Source organism: Limanda limanda, chromosome 12 (genome assembly GCF_963576545.1).
Source record: "Limanda limanda chromosome 12, fLimLim1.1, whole genome shotgun sequence".
NCBI classification, from domain to species: domain Eukaryota; kingdom Metazoa; phylum Chordata; class Actinopteri; order Pleuronectiformes; family Pleuronectidae; genus Limanda; species Limanda limanda.
In genome coordinates this window covers 9,600,422-9,623,995 of record NC_083647.1, presented here as the reverse complement: position 1 = coordinate 9,623,995, position 23,574 = coordinate 9,600,422, and the positions used below count along the sequence as shown (strand labels likewise).

The window sequence follows — 23,574 nt, the reverse complement described above, 5'->3', positions numbered from 1 at the left end:
CATGTAAAGTCACCTAAAGCTGACTAATGGAATCCTGCTGACACCGAATGCCAGGGGCTTTTACCACATCCCAGAATGGCAGCTCGGGAAATTTACACTGCAGACATAATGAAGTATAAATGTAAACTTGGGAATGTAGCCTCCCACACAGCAGCTCAGAGTTATTAATAGACACAGGATGTTCAATGTGCTGCAAAAATGATAAATTGCAGAAGACTCTACTGGTGGCTTCAGCAACGATCGTTTGCACAATACAGAGGCAATGTATCTTTGTGTTTCTTTACCGTGAGCACAAGTGTTAAAGAAGCAGCGGTGGAAATACATGTAGGGACAAAATATTCTGAGTTTGTTGGCGGTGCAACACTTTGTGCCCCGGGAGATGGGCCTCTTCAGCGGGTTCACAGGTCGCACGGCGGCGTGCAGAGTGGCCATTGTGCTTTGTCATTTCACAGGTGACTCACATCACTACACTCGAGCATGCTGGAGGTAGAGCACTAGGAGATGCTTGCGGCATTCAAAATGCATGATTTCCAGCCTAGTGCAAACAAATCGCTTTAAAAGATCAGTTTAATCTATTTCGAGCTGTTATTATGAGCCGGGAGAGTTGTTCAGATAAAGAGACTGAAGCAGGGTTAACATCAGAGTGTTGGACAACTCTTCACGTACTTTAGCCAGCGTGAGAGCTGTCAACTTTATTATTTGTTTTTTACGATACAGTACGCATACGATTTACAAGGCTGACCACGAAAATGGTGGTCAGGGGGTGAATTACTGGGAGCCAAACTGCCTGGGATTTTGTAGGGCATTTAAAAAAATATCTCCGGGGCAATATCAATCATAGAAGTCATCGGTGTCATCGTTGTTTGTGTTGAAAGGTTGAGGGCGTAAGGCTGCTTCAATCTCTGAGTAGCTGTCGTCGGATTCCCCCCAGAGAGCTGAACAGAAAAGGTGCACAGGAAAACAACAATATAAGGCAGTGTAGCGCTTTACATCCTCTGCATCCTTTCTTTATCAAGCCAATTCTATACTCTCTTTATAAGCATTGCAGGATTTCAATAGAGTAAAGCTCATGTTTAACTTGAGTTCACACGTCACAATGAACAGTCTACCTTTTATACTGTCCTATATGTTGTCTTCATTCATAGCAGTGAAGTGCGTCTTGCGGGATCTGATTGCGGCTGTTAAAATGTAAATGTATGTGTCATTGTGTCACCTTATAAATACATAAAGTGGGATCCACTTGCTCGAGCCCCATTCAGAGATGTGTACTATTTATTTTTTACGTGCAGCAGCTCAGGTCTAAAGATCTATAAGTGTTCATATTCACTTCATACTGTGTTTACTGTATCTTAAGTTGCTGCTGCAGAGGAATTGATTGATTATAGCCATCACTGCAACAGTTGTTATATTTCAGCTGGATCTAGGGAGCAACTGATTCTATCTGGATACAGAAATCATTAGAATCTCTTTCATGGTTTTATCTATAGCAGTTGATAAATTGCCCAAGACATCCTTTGGTTTTTGTTCAAGGTCTGATCCTTAATGCAAGAGCAGATTATTGTGAGTATTTATCAGAGGTTGCGCTCGCCGACAACATAAATCTAAGCTTTCAGGGTTTGGCTTCAAGGTTAGGTTTTTCATACACACATGCTCAAAAGGCATAGCTGTTTCTACAGAAAAAAAATCTTCAAATAGTTGGTTCACCTATGAAGTTTAGAAATGTACAATAATTTCGTACTTGTTAATGCATGAACCCTCTCTTTGGTTCAGTGTTATTAACCATTTTTTTCACAGGGTGTCTCTACGCAAAATTGAAAATGACTTTCTATACTCACCTTTCAACTGTGTAGCAGAACAAGCCTTTGAGTTAGTCTTTTCTGTCCTGGAAACACAGAGACAGTTAAGAGCCTTGTTTAGTTACCACTTTCTTTGAAAAATGAGCCGCTACTTTGGAGCAAAAATAGCTAAAAAGGGAAAAAAAGGCAGCACTTACAGTAAATGTAAAACCACACAGACAATATGAAATGTAACCAATGAAATGAAAAACGCAACAGAAGAGGTAATCCAACTAAGAATCTATCAAGAACATGGAAAAAAGTTAATTGGACAAGTACTACATCTATATGACAAATTGACTGAATTGATGAAAATCACTGTGACGGGGGTTGGAGTGTATTTGCTGGGTAAGCTCAGACAGTAAAGCAGGGGGAACTTGCTTGACTCCTGTTCTAATTGTGCCAAAGGACTTCCACAAGGCCCTCTTTATTCAAAAATAGTCCAACGACAGGGTTGCCAGGTTCCCATAGCACGGGTGATATCGCTATGTAAATGCGTGCCCTTCGAAAAGGCTTTGATCTACCTCAATGCATATGTAATAAGGCCCCTGTTCCAATTTTAAAGGCCTCCTCTTTAATTTACATCATCACAGAGCCCATTCAGAAACCCAACAATATATCCTCATCATCTCCCAGGTTAGCATACATATACATATGGCTTATTTGTGTGGACCTTCTGTATCGGAGCAGCGCGGACGCTTTCCCTGGTGGAGAAGAGGGAAAAAAAGAATGATGCACAGTTTTAAGCAGATGAGATCGGAAACAAAAAAACAAAACAGTCGTGGGGTGTGTTCCTCCATCTGCATCAATTCCAACCCATGACCCCTGTGATTGTCATCCTCTCAATCACCCTCATCTCCTCATCTCTCCCTCAGCTAAGTCTTGGCACACGTGACTGTACATTGAGGATAAGGACCAAATTACTCTGGCTGCATTCCCACTGCTATCTTCTAAACTATATATTGCTGCTTTGCACCACTCAAGACAGAATGAGAGAAAAGAGATGTGCACCACCCATTGCAAAACTGTGAGCAGATTGCTCTGTGCTATAAGCAATATACCATAGAGCCAGTATAACCATTAGAATATAACCTTCATAGTCATATATGCCAACGGTACTTCCTACATGACGTTTGGATGATTCCAGCATCTTGTCAGGCAGCAGGCTGAACCTCTGCTACTTAAAATGCTAATAAGCCAAAGCAGGGGCTGAATAAGTAAAATAGTTTTGAAAAAAAGCAATCCCCCCCCCCCCCCATGATACGAGGTGTTGAAACAAATGTGTGCGTATTTTATTCAATTTATAATCAAACCTTGTAAAAAACATAGATTTAGGTGAATTCAGGGTAATGTTTAGCCTAATAATAGGTTATTTAAAAAAAAATCTACAATTAGTAATTTACAAGTTATTTTACCATCCATGCGATTGTGTATAGGGAGCTAAGTGTTTTCACATATAGCTAACATTAAAACAAAATAGTTTACACTTTTAAAGATCTAAATCCTGATAGACTTTGGGTACCAGACTAAAAGTGGAAACCGTGACGAGGAAAAGAGAAAAAGGAAATCTACCTGTTAGGCACATTGAGCTTTTTAAACTGAATGAGAGATAAAAAACCCGCTGAAGCAAAACCGCTGGGTTTAGTGCATCCATTTACAACTGTTAGGCAACAGATCTTCACCAGACTCTGCAGCAGCAGCAAAAAATACAGCAATAATCTATACGATTACTTCCTCTCCTTTGCCACAATAATAGCTGCTAGTGAGAGTAAATTGGGCTTTTTTTCTTTTCTCGAACTTCCCCCGGGGATGGGAATGGTCTATCAGCTGTTCCACTTCAGTGGGGGACAGAACTGATTTCAAGACGGGGCTATTACCATAGAGAGCCCAGTCTGGATCTGACCCCGCCAATCTAATATCCCGTTTCCATAAACATTATGCCAGTTCATCTTCTGCTGAGTTTCCCTTAATTGAGGCAATAATCTGAATATGTAAGACTGGGCCGGCCACTGTTTTACAGGCTCTGGTAGACAGAGGTGAATGTAATGTGTAAAATGATGCAAATTACAGCTATTGTAACATCTTTTTTTCCTCCCAAATACCTTGCTCGATCTTTTTTTCTCTGGCCCTTGCAATTGTTTCATATTGTTGTTTGAACAGTTTTTTGTGTCTCCTGCAGAGTCAAATCTACAGCCACCTCTAAAACTGTATTTAGGTCTGTAACTGTTACTGTATTTTTCACAATACACAACTGCACCTCAGAAAATAATGTCATCTAATAATGTAATCTAATTTACAGATTGTTTAGTTATATCTTTGAAGATATATAATAATTATATTACAATAATTGATATATCTACAATATTGTATCTCAGGCACATTGTGCGTACACATATACATACATATTTATATATTTATACAGATATAGTACTGATGGTGTGGAAGACAGGAAAAAGTGGCAACACAAACATGCTTACTGAAACCCAAGGCACTCTGCTATCCTGTTAAATTCCTTTTGAGACTATTCTTGTTTGTCATCACTCTGGTTGAGGGTTAAAGGCAGAGGATGCCACACTTTGTTCAGCCTATTAGGCAAATTGTAATTTGTTAATATGGGATATTAGAAAAGATTGATTGATTGATTTTCTGTTTAACTGAGTGATCCAACTCCAGTGCTCTGTTCTGTGACTACACCTCAACCTCTTTGTTGGGTAAGATGAGAATACTGTTTTAAACTGTGGCTTAAAAGACACATGCCGCTGAAACTAAATGCTGCCTAGAATAGTTTCATGTACTAAACGGCTAAAAAGCACAGCACAGCATATCGTATACATTACAATAATGTGTCCAGTGTCGTAGTTTTATATAAGTGCATGGACAAAAGCACTGGTCATGCAGTACATACTGTCCTTTTAAACCACAGGTTAAATAGGTCAAAGTAAGGGCCAATTGTCAAAGTAAGATATGTGTCCGTGAGTCGGGGAAGAAAGAATTCACTTGTTATCCTACAGTATAAACACATTAGAGAATGTGAGGAAATAATGCTTACCAAGCAGTTAATACTGGCTTGCACACACTGATAGCTGGAAAACTGCTTTTATTTACCCTGGCCTTTTTTAAGCTCCTGCCACCCACGCACAAATGCTAATAGCACAATAGCACTTTTGTGCAGCGGTGCTTGTCTAAAGGTAAAGGGAGACCCATCACCTCATCATTCCCATCAACTCCTACTCCCATCCCAGAGATGACCCCACCGAAACATTGTTTAGGCTCCGTTTAGATGTACTCTACTGGGGCCTGAATGGTAGCAGGATATAGCCCTCAGTGGGGGCAAACAGTGAGAGGCAACCATGAGTACACTGGTGAGTGGGCGCTGTCTAACATGTGAGTGCTCTCTGCTGGCAATGAGAAAGAACTGCAGCTCAGAGAGGAGGAGGAGGAGGAGACGCTGGGCCAATGATTTCAACACAGGCTGCTCTCCTCCTGACTGGTGGCAGTCAGGAGGAGAGAGCCAGGGGCAAGGGAACAGGACAGATCATTCATTTTATGTTAGGTTTTTTTTTACATACGTTTGCTGCTTGTTCAACACACACAAACGTCTGAGTCTCTAAAGAAGGTGGAGAAAATACACAACTTAAGATATCTATTAAAAATCTGAAAATTGTATCCATGTATTATTTTTATTTATGCCCAAATCTTCCTCCAAACAGCTTACATCAGATGCTTCAGTGCTTTTGCTCGATAGACCTGCATATAAATCTTGAAGCTAAATTAATAACAAAAAATGAACAGAAATAAAGCAGAGAAATTGTCTGAAAGCCAACTAAGTCGTTTTATAGGGCAATCAGGTTTCCTTTCCTGGTGTAAGACCATCAGTGTAGGACAGTGACCTCCTCTGGTTAGAGCCTCTAAATGCTGCCTTCACCCACAGTCACTGACTTGTTTGTCATGTTTTGTCCTGGTTTTGGTCTGATTCTCTGAGTGTTGGAAGATCAGGTGAGAAATATAAGTCAGAACCGAGGTTGACTATTGACTGTTTAAGAGACAATCACATAATAAGAGAGCTATAGATTTAATGCTGCCACATGCCTGGTGGTGCAGTTCCTTCCATTAAGAATCACAAAGCTTTAAGTATTATATTGTCAGATGAAGTGTTTACATGTATTTTCCTTGACTCATTGTTGGATTTTCGTAAAGGGCAACTCCATCTTTCACTCCCTCTTTATAGATTTATATTTATATGTCTCCCTCTTTCTCGCCCGTCTCCCTCTTTCCACATCCCCTCCACTTTTTTTTCTCCTCTCAGCTCATGTCCCTCTTTCCCCTCGATCCCTCCTCCCTGTGAACTGTCAGGGATCCACAAACATCGCCTCCCAATGAGAGAGAGAGAGCGAGAGAGTGAGAGAGTGAGAGAGAGAGAGAGAGAGAGAGAGATTCTGATTTTGAGTGATTTGAGGTCGAATGCTTGAGCACATCCTGTTGTCCAAGGCAAAGCTGTAAACCACTAATTGTTGAGTCAAGGTTTTTGTCAAGCAGGCACTAGGCACAACAATCATCGCACCCGCTGATGGCTGCATGGAGGATTTTAGTTTGTGCACGAGTGTGTGTGTGTGCACATGTGTTAGAGCATTTTTTTAGGATCAAAACCACGGGCGGAATAAAAAGGTATTAAAAAAAAACTAAATAAAAAATAAGAAAGGAGTGGCATCTGAAATGCCTACAGTAGAAAGGAGCACAATGACGCTTTGCACGAGAGGAAGCAGTGGCATGCACTCGCGTACAAAGGGGAACAAGTGGTCTTTACATGGAGTGCAGCTGCTTATTAAGACTCACTCCTTCGTGCATTATTCCTTTCATCCCCACTCAACCACAAAGTGATTTTACTTTGCCACTCACAAAGACAGCAAAAGATTTCTAATGGACAAATCCTTAATAAATGTTGCAGATCAGTCGCTTCCCCACGACTTATAATACAATAAACAGCACATTCTATAAAAGTGTCTGACTGAAAAACACTGTGTGGGAGAGAGCAAGGAAGAGAGTGAGGGAGAAAAAAAGAAAAAAAAAAAGAATATGAAAGACCTCAATTCTCTCGAACACCATAATAGTGAAATGAGCACATATAAATGTGTTAAGAGTATCTCTTTGCATCTTGTATAGGCTGCATGTATTTAATCTGTAAAGCTTATTAAGGCCCTAGTCATTGCTATGCAAAGCAGCACCCAGTGCTTTTCTCTCGCTTTTCAGCCGAGTGCAGTGTTTAGCCAATAGGACTGGCCCCCCGCCTCTCATTCTGCATTCATAACATGCAACATTTGCACAATGTATCTCTCAAAGGCCCTGAATAGAAGGCCTTAATACTCATGTAAACAACTGCAAACCAATTACTTAATGAATCGGGCCCACACATAATGAGGAGCCTCACAAAGGGCTATAAATGCATTTTTTGCACCAAAGCCTCTGCTTTAAACTACAATCCCTCTGCTGTACTCCAGGCTTAACTGGCAAATCATAATTATTGTCTAAGACAACAGAGAAAGAAGCCATTTTTGTATTTTGAGTCCAGTTCCATCCTCCTTTTGATGTCACTCATCAGCTCTCTGACAAAATAAAGCAAATAATTAACAAGTTTGTTTTTGTTGGGTAGGAGAGGCGGGGTGGAGGAGAGAGAGGAGAGGCAGCTTGCTGCGGTGTTATGCTTCTTCTTGCAGGGCTTCCACACCACTAGTGGTGGCAATGAAGCAACAACAAGTGACTTGTGCTAAGTGGAATGCATAAATCCAAGCAGAAGAAAAGAGCAGAAATCACTTTATGACTGAAAGGGAAGAAGATGATGGTCATGGTGACGTGCAGCTCTTCACGCCGTTTCCAGTCAAAGCCTAGTGGGATTAGAGTGTCATCCACGCACAATGACACGTTTGCTCAATTTTACTTATGTACACAACTTGAGGTCTCATCACTGCTCTCTGCTTCTGACGAGTTTTTTTCCTGCAGGTTCTGTTTAATTACATATATTGCGGGCTTCCCATGCACGTTAATGACAGGGCCGAAGGCACCATCTGAGAGGGTCTGGGCCCGAAATTGGCTCATGTTTATTAAAGAGCGTGGTCACGGGGGCTGGCAGTGGCAGACATCAGCAGCTATGAGGACCACAATAGAGCTAGCCGATTAGGCCCTTCCCTGGGCTAATAGGCAGACTGGGAGTGCCTGCTTGCCAGGCCAGGGAGGTACAGACTTGAGCCCTTGTGTCAGCGTGGTGCCCAGTAATCACATGAAATCAGAGAAGATTATTCCTCATAACGTTTACCCAGCCATTACGACTGCCCAAATGGGTTCGCAGTGAAGAGGTGCTCTGAGGACCCGACATGCAATTGCAGATTTGATGAAGTCGTGTTGATATTCAAATGTAACTGTGATGGTGTTAGCTTCCACAAGGCTATTTATCATTAGATGTTCTTTTCCAACCCACTCAGGGCTCTGATTTGAGAAGCCGAAATGTGTTTCAAGGGTGAAAAATCAAAGGACATTTGTCCTTGTCAACACTCAAGTCCCCTTCTTCCAAAACAGTTGTCCCTGCTTCTCTTCTTGACATGATCTGTTTGCATTCTGACGATAAGGCTGAAGACAGTGAGATTATGACTCCAATTTATTTTTTGTGGTGCCCGTTTTGCTTTTCATATTTCAAAAAACCTGTCCCGACCGAGCAAACAGTGAGCGAAAGGGGCTTCAGGGGCCTTTTGTCTTTGTAAGCGAGTTAATGGGTGGCGCCCAATTGATCTTATGGAAATGAACTGGGAATTATGAGAGCAGCCATGCAAATGTACATCAACCACTTTGGTGTCTGGTGGCCCATTTCCTGTGGCCCGTTGAATAATAACAATGTTCTTACCCGGGGTAAGGGTCTTGATGTGAGGAGCGTTTGGCCCTCCCCAGGTCCTCTTCATGGCCGTGATTTATTCCTTAAGAGAGAAAACAAGGCCAGATGAAACCATTAGGTATGGACATCTCATCACAAGGTAATTAACAATGCATATTTCCATGTGGACTTTATGGTAAGGATTATGGGAGTGTGATGTTTGGGTCTCACAACATTTGCTTCACAATCCACTCAGAACTCTTTGCATGCACAAGGAATACGTCACCCGAAATTTAACTAACAACCTCAAGCCCAGGATTGCTGGGATCTTGAGAATTTAGGAAACGGAAATTATAATTTTGAGCCAACTTGGGCTTTGACAATCATTTGGCGTACAGCATGTCTGTGTAAACAACACATGCGGGCTTTCTGTGGTGCCCTTACGTGTTGTGAGAACATATGCCAGTGTTGACCAATGGTTAGGCTCCGATTGCTTGCTACTTGCCGGGTAGAGTGGACCGCATCTCTTACCTGAGAGGCCATCCACCTCCTCCTCCTCCTCTTCAGAGCTCTGCTGCCTTTCCTGCATGGCTGATTGTTTAAGTAACTGATATGCTTTGGTCTCTGTTCAAGGACACACACACACGCACGCAAACAAACACACACACAGACAGTCGCTGTTAAATATTTGCTTAAAAGCCAGGTTTCCAACTTTCAGAGGTTTCTGTGTTTGTTGAGACAACACGCTCCAGTAGCTGAGTCTTTCGGTCTTACTGCCGTACAGAGTGGGTAAAAAACACTGCGCTCAATCAGCTAAGCTGTTGATTCAAGCCTACAGTATGTAGCAACAGTTTCCATGAGACAGCAATCAGCATCTCACATTATCTCAGCATCCCCGTGGCAGGAAGGCAATGATTGATTTTCTGTTTTAAAAACACTCATAATTACTTTCCGGCACACTAAAGTAGGTATCATATTTGAGAGGAGCACAGACTGCGCTGGCAAAAATCAGCAGAGCAGAAGTACATAATAAATGGGCTGTTATCTCAATGATGTGGCTAAAACACACAGAGCAAATCAAAAGGATGGAGCCACATGTCCTGACATTTCTGACTTGGTTTCAGAATGAAACAAAAATGCTACTTTTAATCATTTTCTGAAACCATTCGACATTTATAGTGTACAACAATCTCCAGTGTTATTCCACCCACTGCACTTTATACAGCCACAGCTTTTACATCTAATCTAAAAATACCCACTAGGTCTACAGATGATCATGTCTTGGCAATTACTATCGGTTCCAAGGTCACGGTATTTGATTGTAACATTGATGTCCCTCAGCACAGCAAAATCCTTTACTGGCAACATCTTTAGTCATGTTTTTTTTTAGCTTGTTATGGCTCTTTTGATTAAGAGTAGCGATTGAAAACTGGACTCATTTTGCTGGCTGTGCACCTCAGGGATGCGGACACCAAACACCCAGTAGGAAATCTGACAGCCAAGGGTAATACAGGATTGCTTTACATTTCAGAGGTGCAGCCGAGGGATGGGCACACCAACTGCTTCCAGGATGCCTTCACATCTAGTATTTTTCAAGTCCAGCCTTGCCGGAGCATTGTTTAGAAGATAATGAGAGGCGACGACAGATCTCTTGCGCTTTCCACCCTGGCATCCTGACAATTAAAGCGGCCGCATTATGCCGCGGCCTGTGAATTATCAATTTTGCCAGAATGCCTCAGACTAAGGCTGAAAAACACAGCTAGTGTTTTCTCGGAGATAATTAGAGAGAACTAGCACTGCTCTTCAGGTGGGACTTTGACCCTGGATTCACCTTGATCATCCTGCCTCAGCCATGGCTTAAAAGAGCCCATTATTCACTGCAGTGGGAAGAAAACAAACCACAACATAAGGACAGTGTGAATGCTGGGGCACCAGCGATGCCTTTTTACCTCTAATAGGAACACTTTCCACAGGGCTTTCGTCCTGGCTGTCCTCTTCAGCACTTTGTAGTTCTGTAAGAAAGGGAAGCACATAGTGAGAAGCAGACACAGGGAGGAAGGGAGTCTCGGGGATAGAAATGGGATTGGGGGGGTCTTTCTTCACCTCTGAATAGACGGCTGCATGAAAACTGGCCTGTGAGAGATTCATAAAAAAGCTCTATGGAGAAATTGATTTCTTTCATAAAAGGAAAGTTTTAGTTCTCTGCAGAGGTGGCACCTAAAAAATAGCAGTAGTCTACATTTGTTCCCATAAATGCACTTGTTGTATATTATTGTGCAAAGAGAGACTTAACTCTGTGTGGATTGTTTGAGAGAAACTAGTGGCAACTGTAATGAAACTAAACCACTTTCTGAAAGGAGAGATTTTAATTGTTGGGGAATGCCATTCACCCTTAAAAAAATTAACCAAACCCCTCTATTCAAATAATAATAACTAAAAAAAATTCTATTGTGCCATACTGATAATTTTCATTTACCTTGAATCTGCTGCTGTTTTGCTGACCTGGCGGGTTTCACATGACTGTCAACCAGGAGGGAAGGAGAATCACACGAGGAAGACAAGTCGCTCTCGTCCTCAGCTGAGGGGCACTCCTCACTGGACCGGGACAGAAGTGTCCTCAGCAGCACTTTGGCCTGCGAGCAGCACAAATTAAAACCACATTCTTAATTGTTCCCATTTAGTGAAGGAAGTGTCAAATTGAACTCTCGCCGATTAAGCAAGTCATTTACTCGGCCACGGCTGCTCGCACAGAGGTGCAGCTGTGGTGCACGTTCAAACGCCGAGAGAAAATAACTTCAAGTTCTCTCACTCGTTTAACTAAAAAAAGATAATTTCGCACACTTTCGCTTCCACTCGCCCTCTCAATCACAATTTTTTTTCATTTTTCGCTCTGCCTCTCTTCTCATCCATGAGATTAGAGAAGCGCCTAAAGAATGCAATCACCCTGGCGTTAATGTGCAACACGTTCCAGATATCTCCCCTCTTGGCTGAAAGGATTGAGACAAACTGCTCTCTTCCTCCCTCTCCAGCTCATTTTCATCTCTGGGGAGATGAGGATACACAATTAAGAGGAGCTGTTCCGGGAGATGAGGAGCGGGGAGATGCCACACACCGATTTCTTTCCTCTCCCTTTTTCCCCTCCCTCCACGTATCAAATCCTGCCATCATCATCTCTCTTTTGTGATAAAAGACTGCCTCTCAGCCTCAGATGGCCATTTGCAACTTTTAATGAGCACTAATATGGAGCGGATGATCAGGAGGATTTTGACAGTGACAAACTTTAAGTGCATTGTAAGTTCTTATCAGTAGGTCGCAGTGAAGATTGACAATGTACACCCTTTTATTTTCTGAGAGGGGAAGAGACACAAACACATGCCAGTCGGAGCTTGCCCGTTGGTATTTGATGATGCTGCACAGAATAAAACTGTCTTGATCCTTATCCCCGATATCCCTCTTTGTTCGTTTTTTAGATTTAGTCAAATGTACCGCGAGTTGAGGGCTCTCGCGGACCCACTGCATTTTAAATATCAATGAATGCAACTGTTAGCACTTGAATATTCAAAGGGCCTCTTTGAGTGTGTGCATGCGAGCTGCATGCTCCCATTTGTCGGGAGTAGCCGGGCTGTGTGGCAAGACGTGAATGGAAATTTCAGTTTTCTCTTGTGTGTGGAGAGTAAGCTGTTGTGCGAGAGGACCAAGGGAGGGAGAGAGAAATAAAGTGAGAGATGGTGGAATAGAGGGAGTGAGAAGGATATAGATGGAGGAGATGGAGTGAGAGAGAAAGATTTTCAATCAGGCTTTTCTTGATGCACTTGGACACAATGATGGAGATGGCAGTACCTCTCCTCCTTTTGTCAGTTCATATTTTCAAGAGGCTCTACAGTCTCCCTCTTTGCCTCTCTCATTGCATCTGGGAAACTGGACCTCAGAGCCACAAGAACCCAGATAAGATGAATCCACAAAATGAACACAAACACTGCTTGTATATATATGATCATTCCTGTACATTCTTGATGAAACCCCTTCTTGTTGTCATCTTTCGGCTCTTATTGGGAATTTTCAATGCCGATTCATTTCTTTGATTAATTAAACATGATCTGCACAAGGTCAATGAGCGGGGAAATTTAAAACAATCCTCCGTTGTAAAGAATTTTTAAAGGGTTCCCCTCATTCAGTCGGACCCAGCAGACGGTTATACTTTGAGCTAATACCAAATTAAAAGCAAGTGTTTCTCAGAGGAATTCACCACATGAGATGAAAGAAGCCAAGCAGAGGCTGTGATTTGTGATTAGCGCATGGGTCAGGATCTCCCTTCTGTCTGGGTCAACGTGTGAAGCAATCTGATGAGCAGGCACGCCAAGCGGGGCTTGGTTTCAAACGCCAAACACAAAGAGGGCACTCAGTACCGACTAAAGCTCCCTTTAAAAAACATGCAAGGCAACAACAAAAGAAAGAAAAACACTAGTCTTTTTGGAAAGTAGAAGAAAAAGAACACATTTCTCTCCTGTAGTCGTCTGTGTGTGTTAACGCCTGCTTAGGTTTGGGGAATGGGTGTCTGTCTTTGCAAGGGTCTGACCTCCTATTTGTGTGTATGTGTCTGTGTGCAGAGGCAGTGTATGTGCCTCCGACGCTACCTGGTGGCTGTAGGAGGTATGGCGCTCCAGCAGCAGCGGCGTGAACAGCTGGACCAAGCGTTCAGTGTTGAGGACACGGCGCTCCTTGAGCAGAAGGGCGTGCTTGAACCAGCGATCCCACAGCCGAGCGGCATCAGGAGGGAGGCTGGCGCTGCAGTGAAGGGTGGGGGTGGGAGAGAAAGAGGAGGCTTTCTTGTAGAATGCTCAGTGAGACATCTGAATACAAGTCATAATTATACTATTTATTTTTGATTTGTTCATACTTCCTGGTAATGGAATAGTTTTACATTATCAAAAACACGGAGGACAACTTTTACTAATGTACATAATCTGAAGAAATTTAAATGTAATATATTTTCGCACATTTCTTCCCCCATTGTCAAAAGACTACTTCATTTGCCATCTTTTAGCACTTCAGCACAATATATGGATCATTTATAAATTCCAGTTTATAGAGAAAAAAGAGAGACTGGAATATAGAGGCATCTCCTAGTTGAAAACTGGAGGAAAGGTCAAAAAGCCAAAAGGGATCTCCAGTGGAAAGGGACACTGGTGTGTTTCTTTGGACTGAGTATATAGGAGGAAATGTCTCATTGAAATCAATAGAGTAGTGAAGCAGAGCACGGATTTGGCTCAGAGTACAACTCCTCATTATCCAAAGGACTGGAAGTCACAGATAGGGCATTTTAATTTACTCATGACATTCACCCATGCACTGCTACCGCACTGGGTGACACCAAAGATGACCTTTATATTTGTGGACAAGGGAGGCAGTATCGAATGGAAGCGTGCAATATCTCAGCCACTGTTGAAATGCACAGGCAGCTCTTCAGTCTTTGTCTGAAAAGTGGAATTCACCTTTACTGGACATCTTTTCACTTTCTTTATGAGATGAAGAGAAAGGCCTATTGAGCTCTGTAGCTTTCAGAGCATTGATAATTGTGCTCTGCATTATACTCATATAGCACCATTTTTGACAGTGCACACAAACACACACTATATTACACAACCCATCACTATATCACAAACAATATTTTACTAGATATTTAAACAAACACCAACACAAACACACACACACAAGCTTAAAATACATACAAACACACACACACACACATATACAAATATGTATATATATATTTAAATTATGAGAAGAGGTTAAATTAAACATTACATAAGCAGTGAAACTTTATACAAATGATCTACACTGAAAATACAGGTGTGATACTTCTTAAAATCCCACAATCACAAGTCACATTAAGCTGAACATAGCATAACTAAAAACAACTTTGGAAAAAGACACACTAATCTTTGGTTGTCGGATAATTTCGAGAAACCCAGAGACTTACCTTATTTCATTAGGATCAGAGCTTGACTGGTGGGAACTCACTAGATCCTGTGAGAGCAGGCAGCCCTTCGCCGTGCTCCATGACAACCTCTGAAGTTCATGAAGGACAACGGCTCCACATGCTCCAAGGTCCTCGTCATTCAAGACCGCTCCGACGTTGCAAAGGCTGCCAAATATATAGAGAGAGCAGTCAGCTACCGCCACGGAGTCAAGGGCTCAGCCAACAGGTCAGGAGTACATGGGAGAACATCCAGCAGCTGCTAGCACTTCACACACACACACACACACACACACACACACACTATACAAGTATAATCACACACATCACTTGCTTACATAATATCAGAGCAAGACTAAACATTACACTGAGGGTCACGACACAATACAGCCACTTTCTTTACTATTGAATATGTTGTTGACATCATTTCAAACACTCACATTGGCATCACTGGGGGATAAGGATGTACTGGGTTTGAAAAGAGAAGGACAGCTTTCCCTTGTGAGACATTTATGCGCACTTTACAACAAGAACTCCAATTATGGTAAATTAATCATGCTATGAAATATAAAAGGCTTATGAAAAATAAGCCCGGTCTAATGAAACAAATTCTCCATCCTCAATCTCCTCGACGCCCAATAACAATTCATCAGGCTGGTTACTATAACAATCCCGTGTGTTCCAAAACCCCTCAGAAATAAAGACGTGCGCATGTCTGTGATGACACTTCATCTAAAGTGAGAGCCCTTGGCAGAAGGATAATATGTTTTCCTCATCTGCACAAACAGCTCCATGGTCATTAAATAAATATACACAGCATTTTAATTTTGACAGGGAGAGATAAGATTGTGAAATCTGAAGAAAGACAGCGAAGGTGTACCCGATAAGTCTATTGAGTTGTCCTCCATCAATTGAAGAATCCCCATACAAGCTTGTCCATTCACCGTGGAGTCGTCCTTCGATGCTGTCGAGCAGATTAAAGATTCCTCCCTGGGAGAGACTAACAAAAAAACATAACCCATTGATGTGGTGAAAGGATGAGGTCACAGGATCGATAGACCCGTTATTTGTAAAAAAAAACAAAAAAAAACTGCAATACATTTTCCAGGCAATTTCCTTGACACACACACAAGGACTGCTGAAGGAATTTGATCATTGAAGGTCTAAAGCAATTCAACAAGCCTTGTCTGCTGATGGTGCCACATGTAATGTGACAGGTTGTATGACAAAGCTTGAGAAACCTGCCACTCAAAACTAGAGATCGCAGAATTAGCGGTCAAATGCTGGAGTAATACCTAATATCAACTTAATGGAGAAAATACATTTCATAAATATACAGCATTATTACAAAAAAGTAAACATGCTTCTTTGTAAAATAACAAAATGTAAGATAAAAGCTTCCATAAAAAAGAAAGGGGCCTCTAGATTTATTTTTGTTGAGTGATTTATACCTTAATCTGGGCCTGTGTGTGGCTGCAAAATGAGAAATGGATGTGTAATGCATGTGGATATTGGGAATCCATCTCTTCCATGAGCATTAAGCTCTGGGTGGCCCTCATTGAATTTCCCCAGAAACCCCGAGCCGAGAGGGATCCTGAGCCCCCCGACATAAAAGGGGCCAAAAAAGAATTTATGACAATCTGTAATGGGCTTCTGGGTTAGGGGTCAGCAAACAATTGCTCCCTCTTTTTTGCAGGTTGTTTCCTGGTAACATCCTGATTAAGCTAGCAGCTTGAATTATATCCATGACATTCTGTAGTGTGCCATTCGTCTGTGCTAAGTCCTCTTCAGTGTGGCTGAAGTAGCATAGGCAAAAACTGTCTTTTTTTCCCTCTCCCTTATCGTCAGCGCGGGCCTTGAAATAGTCATCTTTCTCTTTCCACTTTTTGTTGTTGTCAATGCTCTTCAAAGAGAGACCTTTAGAGAGGGAGAAAGTGAATTAGTTGTGTTTTCCTGCAAACTCCTCTCTCTCGCTCTCTCATTGTATTGTTGCCAGCTTTCATGTCAAGGTCCCCAACCTCACTTTAGATGCTGCTGTTGTCCGTGTGTCAACATCATCAGAAACACATTGTTAGCTGGGAAGAAGGGGTCAGCCTCCACGGCGTTATTGCTCCACAGCGTACAGTACAGGCTCCGGGGTGATTTACCACTCGGAATGCCCTCACCGTCAAGCGACTGGTGTCAGGGGAATCTCAGCGTGCTGGCAAGGACGGCAAATATAGCACACAAAGGAATGAAAAAATTGTAACACCGACACACTGAGCGCAATGTAAGACTGGCAGTGGATTTTTTTTTCAAGAACCCAACGTTAATTGGGTGACATGCTGTCCCTAATCGAGCAAAACCGTCATGCAGTTCAGGGACGACATATTTAAGAGCAGGACACAGGGAGGCCATTATGATGCTCCTCGAGGAAGAAACCTGAAGGATATTTCAGGCGTATACTCTAGCTCACCCTAGCCACGCAGGAGGAGAAAATATAATGGGATAATCTAATGAATTGCCCAGACTTGTTTTTTCCTGACTGTGAGCTGAATGGAGGGAGCGATATAAACTCTAACCTTAAGGAAGAGGGAGAGAGAGAGAGAGAGAGGATAGACACTGGATGCTCTTGGAACTTTAAATCAAAGCCTCTGGTTTTCTCCTCGTACACAGGAGCCCTCTGTGCTGGGAACGAGAGCTGCAGCCCCCGCGGTTGTCTCCCTCGGCACAGGCTAGCTGCGGCTCTTCTTGAGGTCACAATGTAAACAGTATAGTCGACCGCACAGACATGCACAAACAAACATGCTCCACTATCAGAGGGGAAATAAAAAACCCTCACACTGCTTTTGATACATATATAGAGGGCAGACACATTTCTAAAATAAAGCATTTGACTCTGGATAATGGTCCGAAAAGCTCTTTGCGTTTGTGGTTACAGAAAATAATGTGTTTGCACTGAATACCATTGTTGTGGCAATGTGTGCAACTGAGTGAGCAATCTAAAAAAAATATAGCATATACTAATAATATACAAGCACAATGGGGAAAATACAACCAAGTGTTTCAACAATATGGGCTGTATATGAGACTACGGAAGAAAAAAAATACACAATAAAAGTAAAGTTTCCTTCTACTGTTTTGAAGAGCAAACGAGGGGCTGGTCATAATAAATTGTATATTGCAGGGAAGGTGCAGAAGCTCAGGGAGCGAACCTTCACATGGGATTTTCTGTGGCTCTAACCCCATCCAAAATGATCCTTCAACTCAGAGGCCATCATCACGCTAAGGATTTGTGGCTGTAAGTGCTGTCCACATGCCCACCCTCCAGAACACTCTATGGTGCCACAAATTTCCTCCTCCACTGGGGACTTCCTGAGGTCTCTCAAGCAGAAAATTGCTCTGTTACAGCATTATCTTGGATTATGGCAATATTGTTGGTGACAGGTCCTGAGCTCTTCCCTATAAGATGCATCACTGCCACCACCGCAGCTGCCGCCGAGCTAGAGGGAGCGAGGTGGCGTGGACCGTGACTCCCACAATCCTCTCTGTCAGCCTCAGATGTGATGGTGGCGAGGAGGATTGCGCGGCGTCTTCAGCCCTGCTCCTATCATTAACAGCCCTCTGTGGTTCAGCATGGCCGGGCAGAACATTTTCCTTTCTTAGCTTGCTTAGCTGTAAATCTTGGGAGGGAGGGGGGGGGGAGACTGACTGCATTGTGGACATTTTAACACAACTATGTGCCGTGAAACAATCAAATTGTTTCTTGCTGCACGGAGCTGCCTTGAGAATTCCTGATGACAAAGTACAAACAAAGTTAGACATACTGCACCTTTCCAAGGTCACAGCTGTCTTCTTGGACCCATCAGAGTGGATGGGTGATTCTAGGCTGTGTTGATTGAGAGCATCACTCCCTCCAGAAGTGGCATTCCTCTCGGATTCCACATCCTCCGATAGATCCTGGTCCAGCTCAGATTGTGTCAGAGAAACGGACAGGTCGCTGGCACTGCTCTCGGACAACTGCACGTCACAACCCGGCGTGCCGACACGTATCACTTGGCTTATTTTCAAATCTTCAAAAGGACAAAACAAAGTCTTTTTCAAAACCGAGGATGTCAGGAAAGACTAAATGTAATTAAAAAGGTAATACACAAGAAATAACATTTCAAACCTGGTTTATCTTGAGCTCCTTTTCCAGAAGTGTTTTCAGGCATCAAAAGGCTGAGACTTCTCCCTCCAGCCTCCATTATAGGTGGCTGATGAGCCATCTCTGGGGATTTAGTGCCTTCTGCAGGGGAATCTTTAGCCATCGTGGGGACTCTGCTGCTGGGAGATGGACTCTTCTGAGGCCCAGTCAAATTCACCCTACATAAAGGTTCTTGTTCATCATCACTTCCAAAAGGCACATTGCCAGATGCTCCTGTTAACGCACACACAGATGGGAGCACCGCCATCTTTCTTTCATGTTTGTCACTCAAATTACAGCCATCTGGGGAATCGTTTGAGCCTGAAATGTCATCTGATAAACGTGTGCGGTTGTTGGTTGCTTCCTCTTCGCCAACTCTGAGGTCCTTCAAAAGGCCACTTGGTAGACGTTCGCGGGAGTGCACACTGCGAGTGGGTGAGCGATGCATTGCTTGGGGTGAGTGTACACTCGTGGTGCCGGCATCAGACTCTCTGGAGGTCTGTTGGTCCATAGAAATGAACGTTGTAGAATGCTTAGCTTGATGAGAGAAGGAGCTGTCCACATGCCGTCTTTGCACAGCTTTGATCTGTAAATGTGAAAAAATATATTATTTCTAGAAATGAATCTTCCCCCCCCGAGACATAAGTGAAATTCTTATGCATTTGTTTTCAAAAATGTCCTACTTGGTTTAAACAAGTCTGCTATGAAAGAAATTCAAGTCAAGTATATTAACTATCCACTTTACATTTCTGAATAAGTATATCTTATATGGGCCAAGGTCAGAATTCTGTTCACAACCTATTTCAGAAGAATGTCTCAGGATCAATGTTTCAACTTTTAATCTTATTAGAAATCCTTTAGACAAGTTTTGATTCATGTCTGCAATGTCACCAAGGGGCGGGTGGGGGAAGAGCAAAAAAAGCCTCCCTCCGAACATAATAACAAAAAGCATGGCTTCTGTTTCTTTTCTGATAAGCGTCTTAAATACCAAACAGTTAGCTGCTTAATAACATTCACTGTAAACCATGCAGCCTGCCCAGCAGATCCACAAAGTAGGTAAAAAAAAGAGGAAAAGTTAATTTCTTGGCTGAGTGATTCCATCGGTAGCTGCAGGGCAAAGTAGAAAGTGTTTCACTAAAGTAGCAATTGATTCTTCTATCAATCTGCGGCACGCGTGTGCTCTTCCAAGGAATGTATTAAATATGAAAATCATATCCCGTTATCATCTGTCTCCAGCTTTCAGCCCGGTAAGCTTCCCTTAATGAATGCTGCTGCCTGAGGGACATGCACACTGCAAGCCAATGGCTTGTATGCATAATGGAGTGACGGTACCATTTTGCTCATTACAATATCGACAGGCTGAGGGGGGTTTTGCACACAGTTACAAGTGACTGCTCTAGACAGCATGCTCCAAGTTATTATGAGATGTCTTAGACATTTCATCTAAAAGAGCTTTAACTGCTTTAAGTGAAGGGAGAAAGCAGCTATGGGCTTGAACTACATCGCTTGTACAGATGCAGCAGCTCGGATTAGACACCTGTGCTATTACAGATACACAATTTAAATGTAGACTCCTCTACAGACTTACCAGGCATAATGTCTACTTCCCTTTGTTATTCTAGACCTGAAAACACAGCTTGATAGAACTGAGATTTGAATAAACCTTGTAAACATTTCAAAAAAGGAGCCCAAATAAAGAAAAAAAACAAGGACAATTTTTCCGCTCTTCAACTAAATGTGTAAAAACACACAGTATAAGATGTGATGTGTACAAATTCAGTTACTTTCCAAAAAATATACTAAAGAAATTATTGTTATTACTACTATTGGTATTCATTTTTGTTGCACATATGATATCACTGTTACCTTTGCTGCTTCAAGCCCTTTCTCCATTTTCTGCCTTTCTTCCATACGTTTTGAAACCTTTTTGAAAAAGTCAGCCTGTAACAAGAAAAGACAGATTATCACAAAAACAGAGGCAGACAGATCAGCTGCTTGATTAATAATCTAAAAAATAACATTATTTGTGAGAGGTAAACTGACACTGAACGCCAACACTAGGTGCTGTTTGCTACAATGCTGTGATAGTGCTGTTGGATATTATCTGAGTATGGTGTGAAAGCAGATGGTTTGACAGCAAAAGTGACATTGTCAAGCATCAATCAATCACAGCACGTTTTCCCAAGTGGGGGTCCTCTGTGTGACTGACCGCCCGTAACATTTTATCTGACTGGCCAGATTAACTGCCTAAATCCCAGTTCCAATTAAAAAAAACCTAATGGTCTGGTTAAGGGCACTTGGATTAGCTCAAACATGCCGTACCTCTAAACAGCAGTTTACCGAAGCAGAGCTACTACAAGTAAAGAGCCTTCAGTTCTGGCTTTGAACATCTTGCACAACCAGTACAAACGAGGATTAGAAATATAATTGTTATATAAATGTATGCACCTCAGTATGTGTATGTGCAACTTCAATTTGCTATTTGTCAATCTGTGGATTTGTGTTTTCTTTTATATTGCTGAAAACATCAATGCTAAACCAGAAAAATACGGAGGGACTTAGAAAACAACAAAAACAAAAGGGCAGCGGGAGGACCAAATAACAACAAACATGTAGGACTCATAGAGCATCAAGAGGAAATAAACCAACTGCTTGAGGGGAGAGAATGACTAAACCTCTGGAGCACTTCAGAGTCTCTATATTGGGCAATTAACTCAGCGAGTCATAATTAGCCAATTTTGTTAATTTGAAATTAAGCTGTCAAGCACTGTCGTTGTGTTTTAAGTGATAATCTGACTGGCTCATTGTTTTCCCCCTCGTTCATTTGCTTGTCGTGATAAATTGCACAGTTTGAGTGTTTACTAGTGTCACATCAAGCAATTCCCGGCAAAAATTTTGACTCTGCTCAAATAAAAACATAGCATATTAAGGCAGATACACGGGAACATGCTTCATAAATAAATACACATTACTTTATTAAAGAATCTATTATATTGTAGATCTGTGAGTTTATTGTTTTTCTATGGTACAATTGGAAACCTGTTGTGTTTTTCTAAAAAGTAATGAATGTATTAATGATTATTAAACCTGGATCAACCTTAGTCCGTGTTTTTAATACTAATCCACGATGAGAAAAACTACTCCGGTGGATAAATGAAATTGTGCGTGTACCTTTTGTTGTTCCAGGGGGCCACGGTCAGGACTATATTCCTTCATGCTAATTTCTATGCACTCCACATCTCTCAGAAGCTCAAGGTTTCTCATTTTCGCTCGAGCTTCCCTGTTTGAGATTTCCTTGAGATAGCTGCGCAGTTTGGAACACTTTATCTGCAGGCTGAAGGCAATGGAGAACTAGTATTCACAAGAAATATTATCTAAGAGCTTAGTCAAAAAATAAGAGCTTGACTTTTCACAAGAGAAGGTTAAGCACAATGTGTTTTAAATTTAAATCTAGTGCTCAGCACTCATACACAAGCTTTGGCTGCTTTGACCTGGCATGCTTAAATACAGGACAGTCAATTTGCAATGAAAACAAAAATGTTGTGCATATCCAAAGAGGTACCAGTAACACATTTGAACACAACACTGTTAAATATAAAATATATATAATTTAGAGTAGATGATTACCATCACTATGCATTTGTGGGATTTACAGCAAACAGTTTACTGTAGAAATCGCATGCACTACATGGTTAATTTCAAACCTGATTTAATATTTAAAATAAACTTGTATGCATAGAGGACTTCTTTCTTAAAATATCATGTATTTAAGTTTTCAGTTAATGTGAAAATTAAGGAAAAGTAAGAGATTGAGGCAGACAACTATACACACACACACATATATATATATATATCCTGTAAACAACAGTGGATACTTACATTCTTTTATCTGATCTGGAGTAAGCAAAAAGTTCCCTCTCCAGTTCCAGTCTCCGTTTCTCCCTGCACACACACAAACACACGTGAGAGACACCCGTCACACACTGTCACTCACTCACACCACTGCTGCTGCTCCGTGGTTAGCTGGAGGCTAATTGATGGCTAACAGTTAACACAGATGCCAATGTTGACTACATTCTGGGAATCATTAGCTACATAAAATAGCATTAGCCGCACAGAAAGCTAGCATCCCGCTAATATATGTTAGCTTTCCATCCATTTACAAGCAAGAACCATCCAAAACATTACCGCTGTTAGCTTCAGGCAGCGTCCGAGATCAACAGGCTAATGAGCTAGCTAGCTATATGGACTTTGCAGGTTAGCTTAGCAGCTAGCAGCACGTCGCTGAGGCAAGCGGCAGCGGGACGCTCCCGGGCGGGCGGACACCTCAACTCGAGCCCGCGGTCTCCAGCAGGCCGCGGGAACCCAAACCACCGGTGGAGCCTCACCTCTGGTGCATGCTCTGCTGGAGGGAGGTGATCTTCTCATAGTACCGGTCCTCACGGCGAGACGGGCTGGACATTTTCACCCGGTTTGGCGCTGCAGCAGCACCGAGAAGAAGAGGAAGGAGGAGGAGGAGGAAGAGGAAGAAAAGGAGGGAGGCTGTTGTTTACGTTGGTTACCATGACCACCGCGTCCCAGAAAGCCCCGCGGGTAAACACAGAGAGCACGTGGTGCGAGCGCGGGCTCTCATCAGCGATGCTCTTTTAAAGTGGGAGGTGAGTGAAAGTGTGTTGTTGGGTTTTTTTTACCAAAAACTGATAAATATATATAAATATACAGAGCTACAAACTGATTTTTG

The 23,574-nt window shown here is 42.3% G+C and overlaps 1 protein-coding gene across 1 annotated transcript; it reads right to left on the bottom strand.

Annotated features, from left to right (window-relative positions):
* Nucleotides 1-690: 690 nt before the first annotated feature.
* kiz (kizuna centrosomal protein) lies at nucleotides 691-23,338 on the bottom strand. Its single transcript, XM_061083145.1, has 15 exons — nucleotides 23,222-23,338; nucleotides 22,713-22,775; nucleotides 22,005-22,167; nucleotides 20,700-20,774; nucleotides 18,819-19,419; nucleotides 18,480-18,720; nucleotides 15,549-15,668; nucleotides 14,672-14,836; nucleotides 13,326-13,476; nucleotides 11,168-11,324; nucleotides 10,641-10,703; nucleotides 9,223-9,315; nucleotides 8,725-8,794; nucleotides 1,836-1,882; nucleotides 691-935 (listed from the first exon to the last, which is right to left on the bottom strand). The coding sequence occupies exons 1-15, from the start codon at nucleotides 23,293-23,295 to the stop codon at nucleotides 832-834; spliced, it is 2,187 nt and encodes a 728-aa protein (XP_060939128.1). The 5' UTR covers nucleotides 23,296-23,338; the 3' UTR covers nucleotides 691-831.
* Nucleotides 23,339-23,574: the final 236 nt, after the last annotated feature.